At 45.3% G+C, this 18,542-nt stretch overlaps 1 protein-coding gene across 50 annotated transcripts in view; it reads right to left on the bottom strand.

Annotated features, from left to right (window-relative positions):
* SORBS1 (sorbin and SH3 domain containing 1) overlaps positions 1–18,542 on the bottom strand; it is a 226,494-nt gene that overhangs the window by 112,067 nt on the left and 95,885 nt on the right. For 49 of the 50 annotated variants that reach the window (XM_045068658.1, XM_045068659.1, XM_045068662.1 and 46 more), the window contains exons 3-4: positions 6,612–6,666; positions 896–964 (exon numbers count right to left, since the gene is read on the bottom strand). In XM_045068658.1, coding sequence (XP_044924593.1) covers positions 896–964; positions 6,612–6,621 — 79 coding nt within the window. In that variant the 5' untranslated portion in view covers positions 6,622–6,666. Of the gene's footprint in view, positions 1–895; positions 965–6,611; positions 6,667–18,542 lie in introns of those variants that run through there. The other variant, XM_045068673.1, reaches the window with a different exon arrangement.

Here is an 18,542-nt window from a genome sequence, read left to right as displayed (position 1 = left end):
TGGCCCTGTCTCAAGAGGAATACTTGGCTGAACCAGATGGAAGTTACAAAGGCCAAATAACAGGACCTTTGCCCCCTCTCTTTGAGACCATAAAATTTAGAAGCACGAGCAAGGATGGAATCAGTAAAACCCGACATCTGAAGCAGGAATAAAACATCGCAGAACATCTCATTTCCTCATTTTCTAGCTAAGGGGACGCACATGCACAAAGACAACAAACAAACGCACATGCACAAAGAGGTCCATCCGTGAGCAGAACTGGGACACGAGCCCGTACCTCATCACTCGGCCCCGGCTGCCCTGCAGAAGTGACATGGGAGCCCTGGCTACTTGGGCAGCCATGTTGAGAGGCTGAGGAGGAGAGAGCACAAGGCACATGGGGCCTCAATGGTCATCTTACCCGTCACTCACTTCCCACTTAAATCTTTTGTCCTAAAATTTTTAAAAACTGAAAACCGAGGACACACATGAAACTAATGCCACAGAAGTAACTGATTTCAGCAATCAGAGGTTCTTGCCTCTGGGTCAAGGCTGGGATCAGGTCACTATTTACAGCCACTGAAGATAAAATGTCAGGTAAGGGAGACTCCAGGATGATAAAGGCCATTTGCACCAGGCAAAGTCCTCACTTGGTGTACTTGACCTGTTGTTATCCACATCCTGTGAATGAGGGACATGTTTTACCATGTGACCTCACAATGGGAAAGAGTGGCCTCAGACCCATGAGAGGCAGGAAAGTGCTCCCACTCTCAAGGTTGGCATGAGAGACAGGTCTCCGGTTCACAGCCCAGTGCAGCCAGTCACTGCTCGTACTGGGAGCGGCCCAGGCCCCACACACTCCGTGCCGTGTAGAACTGCTTCATAATAGCCAGCTGGGCTTCCTGCAAGTGCTTACCTTTGTCCTGCCCATTGCTGCCTGGCGCCAGCCCGTTGACCACAGCTTTAGAAGCACCAACGTCACATTCTGAAAGAGAGACATAGAGCACACGGCTTGTGATCATCTCTCCCCAACATTTGAGTCCTGTGTGTGTGTGTGTGTGTGTGGCATGCTGGGGACAGGCTGGCTTTCTCAGGCCTGGAGAGGGCCCCCTTGGGCACCATGGAAGAATTCTGAGAATGCTATGTGGCCTGAACCAGGAGAGAACGCAAAAGCTGTTTGGGGATGGGAAGTATGTGGTAGGTGATGTAAATTCTCCTGCCTCCTTGCTATGGCTTCATTGCTGACATTTTTTAAAAATCTGCATCATTCCCTCAGAATGGCATCTCCTGAATGACAAAGGCTTAGCTACTCCCTGGAAGGCCGGCTCAGGTGCATCCCCAAGCGTCCAGAGTGGGAGCTGTCAGAGGACAGAGACCTCAGGCTCTCTGACACCCTCCTTCACCCCACCCACACCCCCCATCATCAGGGGCATGCTCTCTGTCCCCCGAAATGTCTCTGGACACTGCACCTCGTCCCCCCCACCCACACTGCCTCCACTGAGGCTCTTCGGTTACTGTCCCAGTGATGACCTGGCTTCCCCCACCAGGCCCCCTGCCTCTGTTCTGTCCCTTCTCCACCCCCAGTCAGTTGGCCTCCAGACAGCACTTTCTAGCTCCGGATCCAACCATGGCCCTCCCTGGGTTACAAAGCCCCTGGGTGCAGGACTCAGGACAATGAAACAGAACAACGCAATAGGACCTTCTACAACAACTCTACTATAAGTAGATGGTATTTTACCTCTATTTTGAGAACAAAAATATTGGGGTTTAGTTGGGAATTCAATCATGCATATCATTTCTATGAGGAAAAATGTATTCCGAGTTCTCCAAAATGTACAAATGATTGTTTGGAATACAATTTTTTAGTAAGTTGGATGACTTATATCTTCACATACCTGGCTATATTTAAATGAACTGATCTTCCTGATAATTAAAAACAAGCAAACAAACAAGTCCCCCGGGGCCAGCAGCTACCTCAAGGACAAAGTCTGGGCAATTTATATGGGATTCTGGGTTCTCGTAACCGTTGGGCCTACAGCCTTTTCCTGCTGCATTTCCCTCCTCCCCTGCCTGCCAAACCCATCTCCTCACAACCCCGGAGCTTGTCAGATACTTCCAGACCTTCAGGCTTGGTTCCTGCAAGACCCACGCCTGGAATGCCTCCTCCCCTTTTCTTACGTTGGGGGAAATCCTGCGTCTCCTTGCGCCTTGCTTCCCGGGAATGTCACCTTCTCTAGGTCAACGGAGACCTTCCTGAGTCTGCGCAGCTGAAGGCACAGGGAGCAGACTCGCCCCTCCTATGTGGCTTGGAGTAACCCCACCCCCATCCCCACCCCCACCAGCCAAGAGCCAACCAAGCCACAAATACAATCACCACACCTATGGTTTCTCAAACATCCATGCTAACATTCCGTAAGTAGCATCTCATTTTTATCCTTCAGACTCAGTCCCCTGGAGCTGTGAGACAGAAACTCCCATTTCACAGGTAAGAAATTTGCAGCGTAGAGAGGATGCCAGGCCTGCCTAAGATCACTATGCTGGGGTCTGAATTTTGGTCTGCTCCATCTCCCAGGGCATCCTCTCGTCTCCAACAAGAACAAGGATTTTTTTTATTTTTTAAATAAAAAATTGCGGGACGCCTGGGTGGATCACTCGTTGAGTGTCTGCCTTCGGCTTGGGTCATGATCCCCGGGGTCCTGGATCAAGCCCCATGATGGGCTCCCTGCTCGGTGGGAAGGCTCTTTCTCCCTCTCCCACTCCCCCTGCTTCTGTTCCCTCTCTTGCTGTGTCTCTCTCCGTCAAAAAAATTAATTAAAAAACCCTTTAAAAATAAATAAATAAATACATATATATATATATATATATATATATATATATATAATTTAAAAATAAATACAAACTAAATACCTTCTTTATGAAAGAGCTTATATATGATCTCCCCAAATGCTGGGGCTGAAGCCCCATCCCAAATCCCAGGAGATCCTCTGGCTGAGACTAGGTTACCCACCTAGGCTCTCCTGTCAGCCTCTCTGACATGGCCCACATTGCCAGGCCCACCCGGATACTCCTGGATCCAGACACGAGCAGGGCCACTACCCCTCCCGACCAGCATCCCGGACCTCCCGACACTGGCCCCATAGGTTCTGTCCTGCTTGCTGCCCCATCTACCTCCAGATGAAGGCTAATTCTCCCAGATGTCAATATCTCCCTCGCACCTACATTCTTGGGATGGATGGAAGGAGGGTGTTGGCCAGAAATCCAAGGAAAAGAAATATCACAGGTTCCATCACCCCATCTGCTCTTTTTGTCACTCTCTCTTCTCCCTGCACCTGCTGGAGTTCTTCTTCACGATCTCCTCTCTGGAACTGCAGGCCTTGCTTTGGGCCCCCCCAACGCCAGCACTGGGGCAGCCTCTCAGCTGCTACCAGGCCCAGCCCCATGCACTTCCTGTCCTTTCCTTGCTTTCTTTTCATCAAACACAGCAAAACTTGATGAAAATTTGCAAAATTGTGCCAGCACCTCCGATTCCAACCTCTGCAGCCCAGTGTGCTGGTGCAGCCTGGCTTTGCCTCAGCTCTACCACACACCGGCTGGTTATGCCAGGCAAATCCTCCTCCTCTCCGAGCCTCAGATGCCCCATGTACAGAATAGGATGAGGTAAACCATGCTCCCCTTTGCGGGTCTGCCAGAAGAATGCAGTGAAAGAACAAACCAAAGCCCCTTCCCTGGTGACTGGCAGTCCAGTCCAAACTTGGAATAAAATGAATGCTCAGGATCTTTGGGGTAAATACCCAGCAGTGCAATTGCAGGGTCATAGGGTAGCTCTATTTTTAACTTTCTAAGGAACCTTCACACTGTTTTCCAAAGTGGCTGCACCAACTTGCATTCCCACCAACCGTGTAGGAGGGCTCTCCTTTCTCCACAACCTCTCCAACTGCCTTGTTCATTTTTGCCATTCTAACTGATGTAAGATGGTATCTCAATGTGGTTTTGATTTGATTTCCCCGATGGCTAATGATGATGAGCACTTTTTCATGTGTCTGTTAGCCATTTGTATGTCTTCTTTGGAGAAGTGTGGGTATTTACCCCAAAGATACAGATGTAGTGAAAAGGGGCACATGCACCCCAATGTTCATAGCAGCAATGTCCACAATAGCCAAACTGTGGAAGGAGCCAAGATGCCCTTCAACAGATGAATGGAAGAAGATTGGTCCATAATAATAATGGAGTATTACTCAGCCATCAGAAAGGATGAATACCCACCATTTGCATCAACATGGATGGGACTGGAGGAGATTATGCTGAGTGAAATAAGTCACACAGAGAAAGATCCATGGTTTCACTTACTTGTGGAACATAAGGAATAGCATGGAGGACATTAGGAGAAGGAAGGGGAAAATAAAGAGCAGGGGAATCAGAGGGGGAAATGAACCATTAAGAGCCCATGGATGGAGGGTTTTAGAGGGGAAGGGGTTGTGGGGGGGATGGGTGAGCCCAGTGATGGGTATTAAGCAGCACAGATCGCATGGAGCACTGGGTATTATACACAAACAATGAATCATGGAACAATACATAAAAACTAGTGATGTACTGTATGGTGACTAGCACAATTTAAAAAATTACATAAATAAATAAATAAAGCATCATTTTCATACTTCTCATTCCTCCAAAGGTTAACACAAATGTTTTCTACATAGCTGCTTTCTTCCTAATGATCACTTTTAATAGTAGCACAATATTCTACCAAGTAAATACACATAATGAACTACTCATTCCCCACTTTCATGTAGGTGATGTTTTTGTTTCCTCTGAATTAAGAGGGGAATTCCCAAGAGTGGGATTATCAGGTCAGAGGGTCTGGATTTTTTGGACTTTTTTTTTTTTTTTTAAAGATTTTATTTATTTATTTATTTGACAGAGAGAAATCACAAGTAGACTGAGAGGCAGACAGAGAAAGAGAGGGAAGCAGGCTCCCTGCTGAGCAGAGGGCCCAATGCGGGACTCGATCCCAGGACCCTGAGATCATGACCTGAGCTGAAGGCAGCGGCTTAACCCACTGAGCCACCCAGGCGCCCTTTTTTGGACTCTTTCTATAAAATGCCCTCCTAGCACCCCGCCTGAGAGTGAACCTGGGAGAAGTCCTGCAGGCCTGGCCACACCCTACCCTCCTGCCACGCCCTCCCGTCTTCCTCCTGCACTTATGCCAGGAGCCACAATGCCTGCTTAGGCTCATCCTGGTAGAAGACCCAGAAACTTTAGCTGCAGGGCAAAGGTTTTAAATTTAAAAAAAAAAAAGGAAAAAGAATAGGAAAAAAAAAGGTACTTTCCAGCCCGTTTTAAATGACCACAAAACCAAAAAGCCAAGCAAACAAAAAGAAAAAATGAATTACAAAGCAGGAGCTCCTGGCAGTACCTAAGTCTACTTGGAGGGGGGAAAAGGTGTATTTCTTCTTCACAGGCAGCAAAAGGGCTCAAAACAAGCCAAGTCCCCCTCCTTGCAAGGAGGAGACGTGAGCTGATAACCTGGGACGGAACACTGGCCACACGTTGGGCATTGCCCATGGGAGGTACATTGTCACTTATTCTCAAAGAGACCCAGTGAGCCGGTATTTTCATGCTGTTTCACAGAGGAGGAGCCCCTGCAGGCCAGAGGCCACACAGCTGGTCTGGGAGGAAGCCAACTTGAGGCCCTGTGCTGTTCCACCTGGAGCCCGCCTCAGTCCTAAGCACATACTGTCCTGCACAATTTAGGATTTGGCTAAGAGGACACTGTATGTTGTACATGGAAAGGATTGTTTTTAATCTGCAGAGATCTCTAATGATACTCCAAACATAATACAGAATTACGAGATCCCTGAATGAGCTGCTACTTGGTCGCCTGTCCCATACCCCACAGCCTGCAGGCCTCGGGAGGCTCCAGGGCACACACAGAGCCAAGGTGGGCCTTAATCTCCAGAAGGAAACTTCTCTGCCTTGAATTCTGGGCTGGACAACTGACAGCTCTTGGCTGCATAATGAGTAGGGATCTATTCACTTCTCTGACCTCGTTAGCCCACGCTTTCTACCCCAGCTCTAAACTAAAAATACGCAAAACTGGTCATTTCTTTCTATCTTGATTTTTTACTACCAAAGGCATAGTATGAACAAAAGCTCATCCAGCATCGATGGAAGGAGTGTTAGATTAGCTCGCACCCTGGGGCAATTACGGTCAATTTGTTTCCTTCTGCAGCCTTCACCAGGATTAAACAACGCCACTGAGGTGTGTGTACACATATGTCAACATTTATCACCCAGGATACTGAAAATATCTGCAGTTCAAGGTATGTCATTTCTATCTCGATAAAGTTGTTTAAAAAGAGAAAAGGAGAGATATTATAAAGATTAGGATATGGTGCATGTTAAGCTTAGTGCTTAACACATAGTAGACACTCACTAAATCATTCATAATGAAGGCGATAGTAGCAATGACAACTTACAACAGGGCTTTGGCGCTTGCTTGCCCAGGTCTTAAAAAATAAAAAATGAAATGCAACTGGGGCCTTAAGAAACAGTGGGAAATCTGGGTAAACTACCCAGTCTTGTAGATTGGTCCAGAAGAGAAAGACATGGCTTAAATGGCTTAAATGGCTTACCAGAGCTCATGGTGGTAACAGGACAAGTCTTCTGCTACTGGGGCTCCGAAATGCTCTGCAGGAAAACAGACAACACAACACAGCTGATGAATGGCAGCTTCGCAGGAAGTCCCCCCACCATGTGCATGAAAAATGCAGACACCACACATAACCAGGAGTCACCTGCCCAGGCTCCTACTTCTTGGTTGGCTGCCTATAAACATGACCCTGACTTTGGGCAAAGCACTCAACCTCCTTGGCCTCAATTTTGACACCTGTACTTGGTTTAGATACTAAGCAAGATCTCTTCCACTTCTAAGATTCTATTAAAAACCTTAAGTTCCATGAGTCCACATAGGTCAAGAAGAGGGTAAAGGCAAGAGAGAACCAAACTGTAAGAGAAAGAGGTAAAAATCACAACACAAAATGATTATCAGAGGATAATAAGTTTATATACATATAATTATACAAATGGAAATGTTCTAGATGCTTTAAATACATTCATTTGATCCTCCCAATGGCCCTACAGAGTAAAGCACTGACACTGTATTAGTTTACATGGATAAGCATACCAAGGTACAGAGGCAGGCACAGCTTGGTATAGGGACCCAGACAGTCAGACTCGAAGGCCCAGGCCATCAGGTTCTGCATCCTACTGGCCTGAGGGGGTGAGGGAGGAAGCCACTCTCTTGATTCACAAAGACCACCCCCTCATTTAGTATGGTCTCATCCCAAGTCTGCAGGAACCACTGATCTGCTTTCTCTCACCAGAGTCTAACCCTGCCCCTAGAATGTTACCCCTGGCAGCACGGTGTCTGTACGTTCTCACACCTGACTTCTCTCACTTAGCACACCACCATCTATCAGTTGGCCGTTGTGTGGGGTCTACTTCTGGACTTTATTCTGCTCCATGGGTTCTGACTTGAACCCATTCAACTCACTGTCTTGATTACTCCAGTTTTAGACTAAGTCTCGAAATCAGGTAGTGTGAGTCTCCCAACTTTGTTCTTATTCAAAAATCATTTTTGGCTCTTCTAGATCCTTTGCATTCTCACAAAGTTGAGAACCCTACCCACTTCTACCAAAAACGAAACAAAAAGCGTGCTGGACTTTTGACTGGGATCGTGTTGAATCTATACATCAATCTGGAGGGAAATTAACATTTTACCAATATTGGATTTTCTAATTTCAGAGACTAGACCCTCTGTCCCCTTACGTAGGTCTTTCATTTCTCTCCACAATATTCTGTAGTTTCCAAAACACTGGTCTTGCAATATTTTAAATAGAAAGGCCTAAGTGAACATACTGGAAAGACAATCTGAAAAATAAGATTTCAGGATATGTAGAACCTTGTTATTTAAAGTGTGGTCCAGAGACCAGCAACGCTGGCATCATCTGCGTGCTTACTAAGAGAGCAGAAACTTAGACTCAACCTATGGGGACTGAATCTGAATCTGCATTTTAACAAGATCTCCAGCTGGTTTCTCTGCACTCAAAAATGTGGGAAATAAAATAAAATAAAATAAAATGTGAGAAGCAATAAGGGAGAGGAAATCAACTCCCTAGTTCATGAATTATGCCATAAGAAGGCCCAGGTATTGGGGCACCTGGGTGGCTCAGTGGGTTAAGCCTCTGCCTTCAGCTCAGGTCATGAACTCAGAGTCCTGGGATCGAGCCCCACATCAGGTTCTCTGCTCAGCGGGGAGCCTACTTCCCCCTCTCTCTCTGCCTGCCTCTCTGCCTACTTGTGATCTCTGTCAATTAAATAAATAAAATCTTTAAAAAAAAAAAAAAAAAAGAAGGCCCAGGTATGGTCTGAGGGTCTACATAAGGAGACATGCGTTAGTTTCCTTTTCAACACACTGAAGCCAGGCACTGGCTTCCTCCATGGGTGGCTGCCTTGCTCACTGTCCTTGGAACAGAGTAGAATGCTACGGGCAAGAAGGAAATCATTCCAAGTCCTCTGCTGCCCAAATCAGCAGTAGCTTGTCTCCATCAAATACACCTGAGACTACCCGTGACCTTCAACAGCCCCTGACCCGTGGAAACATTTGTTCTTTCAGTGAAGGAACACAATCTGCTGTATTCTGTATGCCCTCATAGCTTCCAATCCTGGTTTTAGGGCACCCCAATTTGGCTCCAGGACCAAAAGGGCTGTTATGATAGCATCCAAACATTTTTATTTTTAAAAATAATTTTAATAGTTTCATTAAGGTTTTCTTCAACTTTAAACTGATTAAAAAAGGGCTTTTGATTCAACCATGAATCTATCTTAATAAAACGTGAATTTTCTTTCTTTACAATTCTTTCTAATCTCTATCTGCAGAAGTAGCATTTACATATAGTTGCAAACGTAAATGTCTGGCCAGCTTTGTGTTTTACTTTTTAAATTAAAGATTTCATGCACATCTTTCTGGATTTTTACCCAGTCATCATATCCATTATTTTAATGGCTATATAATATTTTATTGCATTAACCCTCCATAATTCATTTACAACTTCCCTCTGGACAGTTCCGTTTAATTCATCTTCATTTTAAAAATAAGTACATAGCCCAAACGCATTCTTAGGCTAGGAAAGAGATGAATGGAAATGTCCTACGAACCAAACAAAAAAGATGCCTCAACTCACACATGATGAATATCACCATCATACTTGGGTAGCCCTTTGTGCATGTAGTATTTTTCAATGTAGACACTAGTAATTTCTAAGTGTCAGCCCCACTCTTGCTTGCAAAGTGATCTAATGTGCATCCGGTCGGGGAGAGCATCCCACATACCACCACTTGGCCACAAGTGCCCAGCAGCCACAGTAGAGGTCAGCTGCAGCACTCTCTGGGAGGCCCCCCATGCCAGGTGTTAACCAGTTAGTGGCTGGATTGTAAGATGGAAGGAGGCTGGACCCAGAGTGCTAGGACACTCTTTTAATAAAGGACTAGCATGACAATAACGAGTGACACCCACCCCACGCCGGTGAGCGAGCACCGCTCTGGACACAGACTTTCTGGGTCATGGGTTCTGTGGCATGCTCTCATTTGGTGACTGAATCAGCAGCAGGTAACACAAAGGAGGAGGGGACGATTTAGAATAAAATAAGATCTCCAGCAAGAGCGGCAGTGGTGGCTGTGCCAAGGAGGGAGTCCGGTGTCCAGTCCTCACCAGTGGAGGTACAGCCTATCCCAACTCCCGCGGGACCCGATTTCAGCTCATTCCACCTAACTCAGGCCCCTTGATTTCCTGCCTCTGTTCGGAGGGCAATCCTCCAACCTCCCACAAATTCGGAACGACCCAAGCTTTTACCAATAAACCCCATTTCCATTTGAGTTCCCAAGAGGCAGTTTCCAGTCATTTGCAACCCAAGAATCTTGACCAGCACCAGGTGGGGGGAGGAAGGAGTCCCAGATGTTTCATTCCAAGAGAAGAATCTTCATTCCTCTCTCCTGAAGTGAGGCCATCCAGATCTGAATCGCAAGGGGGCTCAGGAAAGGGTTTTCTCTCTACAACCTCAAGAGCTCAGAGTCAGGGCGGCGAGGCTGGGATTGGGAAGCGGCACAAAGAGAGTCTGACCGCATGCTGTAAACCTTGAAAGTTATCATCTAGTCCCTGCGGTTTATTCAGAGATAATGCAAGCTATTAAAATCACATGTAGAATGTGAGAGTTTATTTTACATAAAACCCCAGGACACTTAATATTTACTTAAAAACTAAGCTGTAAAGGGTTTGATTTGGTTGAGAACATGATGCCATATCTTTGGAATTTCTCCCACAAGTCGCCTCCAGAGGCGGCAAGCACCTTTGGGTAAAAGCCAAAAAGATAAACAGCGCCATCTAGTGGCAGAACCATACAGTTCCAAGTGCACCGCTATCCCCCAGTAAATCACAGGACCTCCTCAGAGTCACCGCTTGGGTGGGCCAGCGAGGGTCAAACCTGGGCAGTCAGGACCTACCGTACTTGGGTAAAGGGCCACAGCATCAACACAGACATTCCGCCAGAAGAACAAAATGTAAAGTAGCCAAACTTGTTAAGAATGCATCTGGATAATTAATGGTTCTGCGTGGTCCCTCCCTAATTCCACGACCCTATAATTCTGAGATAAGTCTTGATGACACAGAGTGAATAATTACTAAAAAGCAAAAGTTATCCTCATGCTTCCAGCGCAAAATCGGATCCAATAACTAAATATGGGTTGTTTACTAGGGAAGGAAAGAAGGTCCTTCCTTATATGGATAGTTCAGGGATGCAGGATAGGACAAGGGAAGAATTAAGTTTGTCTGTAAAAATGAACTCAAGGTCCAGCAAAGATTCTTGGAAAAGAAGGAGACTCAGACTGACCTTTCACAAAAGTGGTCCAGCTTCTCCTATGCCCTATGGTGTTTGGCTTCCATTGTTTCTCCCCACATATATACTAAGTGTGTGTACACACACACACACACACACAATTTTAAGTTTCCATAGGAGAGACACTGTGTCATCCTCAGGACCATGCACTCAGTGGGTGCTCAGTCATGAACAATGTTCTTATCTCTATTTAGGCTTCAGAACCTAATTTTGGAGTCTTCTCTTCAAGACAACCAGGACCCTCCTTAAATCCAACATAGCTGTCTAAAAACAAGCTAGCTTCCCATTCCAACCAAACCCTGGTTATACTCTGGCTTTGAAATCCAGTCTGGGACTTGATTTGATATATTTGCAGCTACTTCCTTCCAATGGCTTGAAAAGAACAGTGACCGCTCACAAAGGCCCAGAATAAATGCTTGGCCTTATTGCTTTTTATACTTTGCTGACCCACACGGCAAAGTCAAATTTCTCCAATTTTTCAACAGCTCATCCTCTTCTCAATCTCTATTAATGGTCATTTCTCTCGAAATGCACTCTCCACCTTGTTGAAGAGGGTGCAGAAGGTTCTCCACAAAGCCAGAAAGGGTACACACTGAGCTGGGGCACTGCCCTTTCAAGGGAGGAAGACAGGATCAACTTAACCGTGACATTAACTTAGGTGTGGAATCCCATGACATAGCGGGGGTGGGGGTGGGGTCAAAACACAACAAGCACAAGGTTTTTGTGAAAAGACCGATGCTTCTGGAGAGGGAGCCAGAGGAAAACACATTGGAAAGGCCATCCCCCACATCCTCTCAATGCCTCCTGGAGTCTCTCCAACTGGTTTCCGCTCTAACCAATTATCTGAAATGGCCTTCAGAAAGATTTCCAGTGCAGACACGGCCAAGTCCAACACTGGCTTCTGCACTGGTCAGGGCCTCACTGACCTTTTCCACTGAATTTAAAACACTTAACTCCTTCTTCGTCCCCCACACACTTTTTGGTCCTGGTTTCTAAGTGTCACTGTGGGTTGGTTCACATCAGGCCAGGATGATCGTCTTTGTGGATCAAGGCTCCCATAGTTCTTCTTGGAGTTTAAAGACCTTGAGGATCCCACACTGGGTCCTCATTCCTTTCTATCTTCAAGCTCACTTCCTTGGGGATTTTATCAGGAATACAAGAGCCAGAAGGATCCATGTAGGTTACGTAGCCCATTTCCTTGGCTTTCTGCCTGTTTTGGAAGGATGTTCCACGAGCCCCCTCATGCCACAGAGCTGGCAATCCACCCACCCATTCTCCACTTTCCACTTCAACCCGGACAGCTGTGCTTTTGTTGATTTCATTCATTTATATTTCTTGAGTTTTCCTTCGATGATTGGGTTATGCGGCTACCAAGAAAAAAAAAAAGGCTCATAAACCAGCAATCCAATCCACACCCTTACTGAAGTGCAAAAACTTAGATTCAGAAAAAGTTTCCCTTTGTCTTGCTTTTTACTCCTTCTACTAAGGCCCCTTTCCCTCTTCTTCCTCCTCAGGTCACCTGCAGCTTTGGGCATCTTGGCAAAGGATCCAGAATCAGTCCTCCACAGCCAACGCACAGACTGGCCAGTGCCACTTCCCCTTTTAGGAGCTTCCAATATCATCCTATTACTCAGTGAACACCAAGTCCCAATAAACACGACAAGAGATGGTTGAGTCTGATACTCATCTCACCCCCACCTTGCCTTCCAGTCTGTCTCTGTCCCTCCAATCAGGCCTCGTGCACTGAGCCCAGTAGACAGTAAGCACCCTCTGGCCAGACCGGGTCTTGTTCATCTCTGTGTCCCAGTGTCTGGGATGGTGCCTGGCAAGTGCCAATTAATGGTGGAGTGAATCACTGACGCTCGCACACGCCAGTCAGGGTGCTCTGCCTTCTCCTCCCCCATTTGTCACTCCCCTCACCCCGCACCTGACAATCTGTTTGGTCTAGTCAATTCTTTCTTATTCAGGAGTCATGAGCCTCAGCCGCCTCTGGGCCCCCAACCTCACACTCACACTATATCCTACTACCTCACTCCTAGACCATGACCATGGCTAGAGAAGGCTCAGAACCCCCCAGATAGCCATGGAAGGCCACACTGTGACTTGAGCCATGGAAGACATCCTGGGGGTCCCAATTCCATGGGGAAAACAATCCACAGAGCCTATGTGAGCTCAGAGGGGCTGGCTGGGAAGTACAGGGCAAAAGGAAAAAAAGGCACCAAACTCCTAGGAAAGAATCATGGTAACTAAGATACAGGCCTGGTGACACCATCCCAACAGTATTTCTCTCGCTGCTGCTATGTGCCCAGGTCAGCGCTTCGCCCAGAGGAGACCATGAGTCACACAGCTGCGGTCTTTGAGGCCACCACAGAGCTGTAGGGTGACAGACATGTCCCACTGAAATACAATACGATAGGTAGCCCTTCTGCGAGCAATCGGAGCTATGTGCTACAGAACCACGGGAAGAAAAGGAGTAAGTTCTGCATGGGACAGAGAATCAAGAAATGAACGCTAACATTTTCAAATGTTCAGTGACCTACTCTCAGCTTACTTCGCAATATCTCACTTTGGGAAACACTGATCTAAAAACTGAGGTCCGGATTCCTGACTACACCAGCAGGCCATGTAAGGTAAGATAAGGCCCCAGTGAGCCTTTCATGTTGCTTCCTCCATGTACTCAGCGAGCCCTAAACCTCACGGTACCAGACCATCATTCCTGCTGCACTCTGAACAAGAGTTCCCCTTTCCCAGTCCTTCATCCCACAGTTTCTTCCCACTGATAACCTTTCCCTCACCTCCCCAACCGTTCACGCCAACCCAAGTTGCCAGATGCAGGTCCAGCAAAAATTACGGGCTTTTATCTGGGTTTAGTTTTGTTTCTAATCCCCACTAGAGGTCATGCGGATAAGGAACTCATTTTAATAAGACCAATTTCCAAACACAGAATTCAGAAATCTGATGTCCAAGCTCCCATTAAAGTCATCACACTGTCATCCCAGACCCTTGCCAGAGACAGATCAGACCCAGAGCCGGACAGCTCATTACCAATACGCCTGCAATTGTGTTTTTACCTTTTATACTTAAATGAAACTTTTAAATAAACATACGAAGTTGATTCTGCCAATTGCCAATAAGCAAAATACAGCCCCCAAATAGTTTCAAGTCTTATAAATGCAGTATTATTTGAGCTTCAGATAAGAGAATTTGGATGATGATTTGTAATCATATGTTACATTATCTATGTATTAAAATGCATGGTTTGTAGCATACATAATAGAGAGGGTTAATATCCCGATCTTACAGTATGCTCATACTTACTGCCATGAAAAAAATTAAGAAGGCATGAAGAAATAATTCCCTGATGAAAACTGCAAACAAACCCATGAGAAAATGTTCACTTAGCTTGATTAAAAAAAAAAAAGAAGACGCAAATAATGACTATTTTTTCCACTTCTTAATTAGTCCACAAATTTAAGAACACTAACGCTCAGTGTGGACAAAAGCCAAGGCATCAACATTTTCCTACCTGGTCGGTGACACAACCGTCATCCCTGTTTTAAGCATAACACATCAAGAGCTATACACCTCAATCTCTTTGTGCTTTGGGGAATCTAGCCCAAAGAAAGAACCCCAAATGACAACAAAGCTATACAGAGATGTTTCTCGTGGTTTTATTAATAATAGTGAAAACCTGAACACACTCTGGTGTTCAGGGACAGGGGACCCATTAATTACATGGTCACACACACCCGAGTGGACTATTGAACAGTTAGAAAAATAACAGCCACGTAGACCACACAACATGGGAAGACACTTCTTATAAGGGTAAGTGAGGACAGCAGAGTGTAGGTCTGTGTGACATCTGTGTTTATAGTTATGTAAACAACAGATCATAGCCAGGGGCACCTGGGTCGAGCCTCTGACTTTCAGTTCTGGCTGAGATCGTGATCTCACAGCTGTGAGGTCAGGCCCCACATCAGGCTCCAAGCTCAGCACAAAGCTTCTGCTTAGAGTTTCTCTCTCTCTTTCCCTCTGCCCCTACTCCCACGCTTGCTTGCACTCTCTCTAAAATAAAGAAATCTAAAAAATTTTTAAAAATAAAATAAAATAAAGAAATCTTTAAAACAAACAAAAAGACATATCCATATATTTGAAAGGAAACATGCCCAAATTCTAGAAATAATCTGATAGCATGGAATTGTAGGCAACTTCTAAATTTCATTTCTATTTTCTAGATTGTTTATGTTTCTTTTTATTTTTTAACCTTTTTTTTTTTAAGATTTTATTTATTTATTTGACAGACAGAGATCACAAGTAGGCAGAGAGGCAGACAGAGAGAGAGAGGGAAGCAGGCTCCCTGCTGAGCAGAGAGCCCGATATGGGACTCGATCCCAGGACCCTGAGATCGTGACCTGAGCCGAAGGCAGCGGCTTAACCCACTGAGCCACCCAGGCGCCCTTTTTTAACCTTTTTAAAAAAGATTTTATTTAAAATTTAAAATTAAAAAAAAAAAAGATTTTATTTGTTTGTGAGAGGGTGAGCATGAGAGGGGGGAGGGTCAGAGCAAGAAGCAGACTCTCCGCTGAGCCCAGAGGCCCATGCAGGACTTGATCCTGGACCTCCAGGATCATGACCCAAGTTGAAGGCAGTCACCCAACTAACTGAGCCACTCACGCACCCTTTTTTTAGTGAAAAGTCATTTTTTCAGATCATACCTAGCACTTGAAATGCACTTGTGTAATATTTAGAACTTTCAGGAGAAAATTAAGGTGACAGGCTAAAAAACACACCACTAACAATCTTGTCCATTAGCACATAGCCCTGCATGATGCAATCTTCCCCAGGACTAACAGCAAATTCCCTAAGTGTGGGACTTCAACATTAATCGCCAGTGATTGCTTTTGTTTAATGAAGCCAAACTACTCCTGCATAGTTCCTTATGAGGACAAGGGGGGCAGTAAAACGACTAGAATGTTCAACCAGATTTCCTAAGAAGCAGTTGCACCAAAACGTTTAGTCTTAAAATAGTCAGCAGAGGCTGCCAGGTGACAACACACACGGTACCCCATTGCTTTCCAGGCCTGCTTGGGGCCAATTCCCAGCCCCTAACCCGACTTCATGGCATTCCAGAGCTCTGAGCTCCTTCTCAAACTCTTTATATGTACAACTCTGGGCACATGAAATTTCTTAAACACGCATTGTTAACCAAGACAAGTCTTAAATATGAAAACTGGCCCATTTGTGTTTCCCAAATATGGCTCTGTCTCCAGAACCCAAACAAAGATGTCTAATTGCAGCATCCAGCACATTTGGAACTCTCCACTCAGACAACCTAGAGAATTCAAACAAGGGCAGATTCCCAAATTCATGAGATAAAAGGGAAACATCTTAGCTAGTTTCAATCATGAACACATAACCTCCAAGTCCGGGATACAGACGAGGCCTTTCTCGGGCAGCTGTCACTACACGATGCCTATCTGTAGGGAAAGCATAGCCACGGGCATTCTGAATCCTCAAAAGAGCCCAGGTTGGGCCAGAGTCTACAGGACAGGAAAAGGAGACTAAGAAGTTACTGTGTGTGACTGAAAGAAAAATCCTAAAACGCTGAAAAGGGGTCTGTTGGAGCCTGAGAACGGGAAAGAAGGGTGGGTTTCATACAGCAGGAGAGGTGTCCACTCTTAGAGACAATCCACAGCTCCCTCTGAACTTGGCTTTTGAACCACAACACTCCTCAGGCTATGCCTCACATCGTATATCACACGGACGTCTGCGGTACAGGACCATACCATGCTCAGGAATGAGGGAACAGAAGTTCCATTCAGTAAAAAGACTCCGGGTCTTTTGCAAATACATAACTTAAATACTTCAATTCATAATGCTGGCTTATTCAGGAATGGCTTGTTTTCCTTAAGGAGTTTTGAAATTTTACTGAAAGTACATTAACTTAGCAAAGAGCCAACACAAAACACAGAAAACAGTATCTTTTCTGGGAAAATCTCTCTTCTCTGGGGCATCTGTTGAATAACTGAGGTAGAACACATATAGACCAGGCCCAGAATCAATGATCCTTTAACTCAGGCCTTGGAGGCTGAGTACTTCATCAGATCACTGGTCCCTTCCAGTAATGAATGGGAAACCCTGACTTCCATTAATCACTGAATTATCAGTGAACTATTTTGTAGCTACTTTTCTCTAGTCTCATCATCTTATTTTGTACTTATTTAGGCAATCTTTCAATATATCAGGTCCAAAATCTGCATCTAAGCATTTGAGAATACAATGCAAATTTCTGGAATAGGTTTTCTTCAAACTAAACTAAAATCACTAAAATATAGCAGCTAGTTCATAGATGGCAAACATTCAGTAGAAGTATATATTTTTAAACACCACAACTCTCAGACCAGACTACTTGGAAATAGACTGGCATCTATATTTTTATATAAATAGGAATAGTATATATATGCATATACACACACACATTTCTGAATTCAGTTCTATGTACATCCAACTATATCAACCATCACTTTAAATGTAAATGGTCTAAATGTACCAATTAAAAGACAGATTGTCAGAGTGGATTACAAAAATGAAAGCCAACCATACGTCATCTCTAAGAAACCCATTTTGACTACAAAGACACATACAGATCAAAAACAAATGCATGGAGAAAAATACACCTGCTACCAGTCGCTACATGTGGTTAGTGGCTGCAAGAAAACAACAAAAATTCAGGGTGAGAACGGGGTTTGAATTCAAACCCTGCCAGGGCTGTGCAAATTGGGAAGTCCCTGAGTTTCTCAGCTTCAGTTTACTCACTTATAAAAGGAAATGGATAATACCGAATTTCATAAGGTGTGTGTGTGTGTGTTTTTTAAGATTTTATTTATTTATTTGACAGAGAGGGAGAGATCACAAGTAGACAGAGAGGCAGGCAGGGTGGCGGGGGGGTAGGGAAGCAGGCTCCCCACTGAGCAGAGAGCTCGATGTGGGCCTTGATCCCAGGACCCTGAGATCATGACCCGAGGCGAAGGCAGAGGCTTAACCCACTGAGCCACCCTCGCGCGCCTCATAAGGTGTTTCTAAGATTAAATCTAAAAATACATACGAAACCTTGTAAATTGTGTGGCAAAAGGAAAAGTGTTCTAGCATAGAAGGTGCTGATCAAGCCCTGAGTCCCCCTTTGTTTACTGCTTTCACAGCACCTACCTGTACAAAACATTAAGCTTTATAAACTGAAGGTGAATCTAAGAACCAAGAAATCCATCTCTGGCTCTGCCTTCCGAAGGGAAGTCAGGCAAAGAAAGACACTTGGCGAATGGAGAAACCCAGCCTCAACGAAAGCTGAAGAGGCTTGCAGAAGCACTCAGAAAGTGGAATGCAGATCCCGGCGCTGGCTCCCACGTCCAGACTCCTCCCGTTCCACAACGTGGCCTCAAAGAGGCGCCGCACAGTTCCTGCCTGAACAACGACCCTCCTACATGAGGCTGTTCAGAGAACACAGAGACCTAAAAGACAGCGACGACACTTGCTGGGAACATTTTTAACCAGCTGTGGCAATAATCAAATTGATCAACCAAAACAAGAGATGGTTCCTGCCCTCAGAGACCTTACATT

The sequence above is a fragment of the Mustela putorius genome, unplaced genomic scaffold (genome assembly GCF_011764305.1).
Source record: "Mustela putorius furo isolate JIRA1106 unplaced genomic scaffold, ASM1176430v1.1 tig00003909_pilon_pilon_pilon, whole genome shotgun sequence".
Taxonomy (NCBI): domain Eukaryota; kingdom Metazoa; phylum Chordata; class Mammalia; order Carnivora; family Mustelidae; genus Mustela; species Mustela putorius.
The sequence above is the reverse complement of the archived record's forward strand: the minus strand, read 5'-3'. Positions and strand labels throughout refer to the sequence as shown.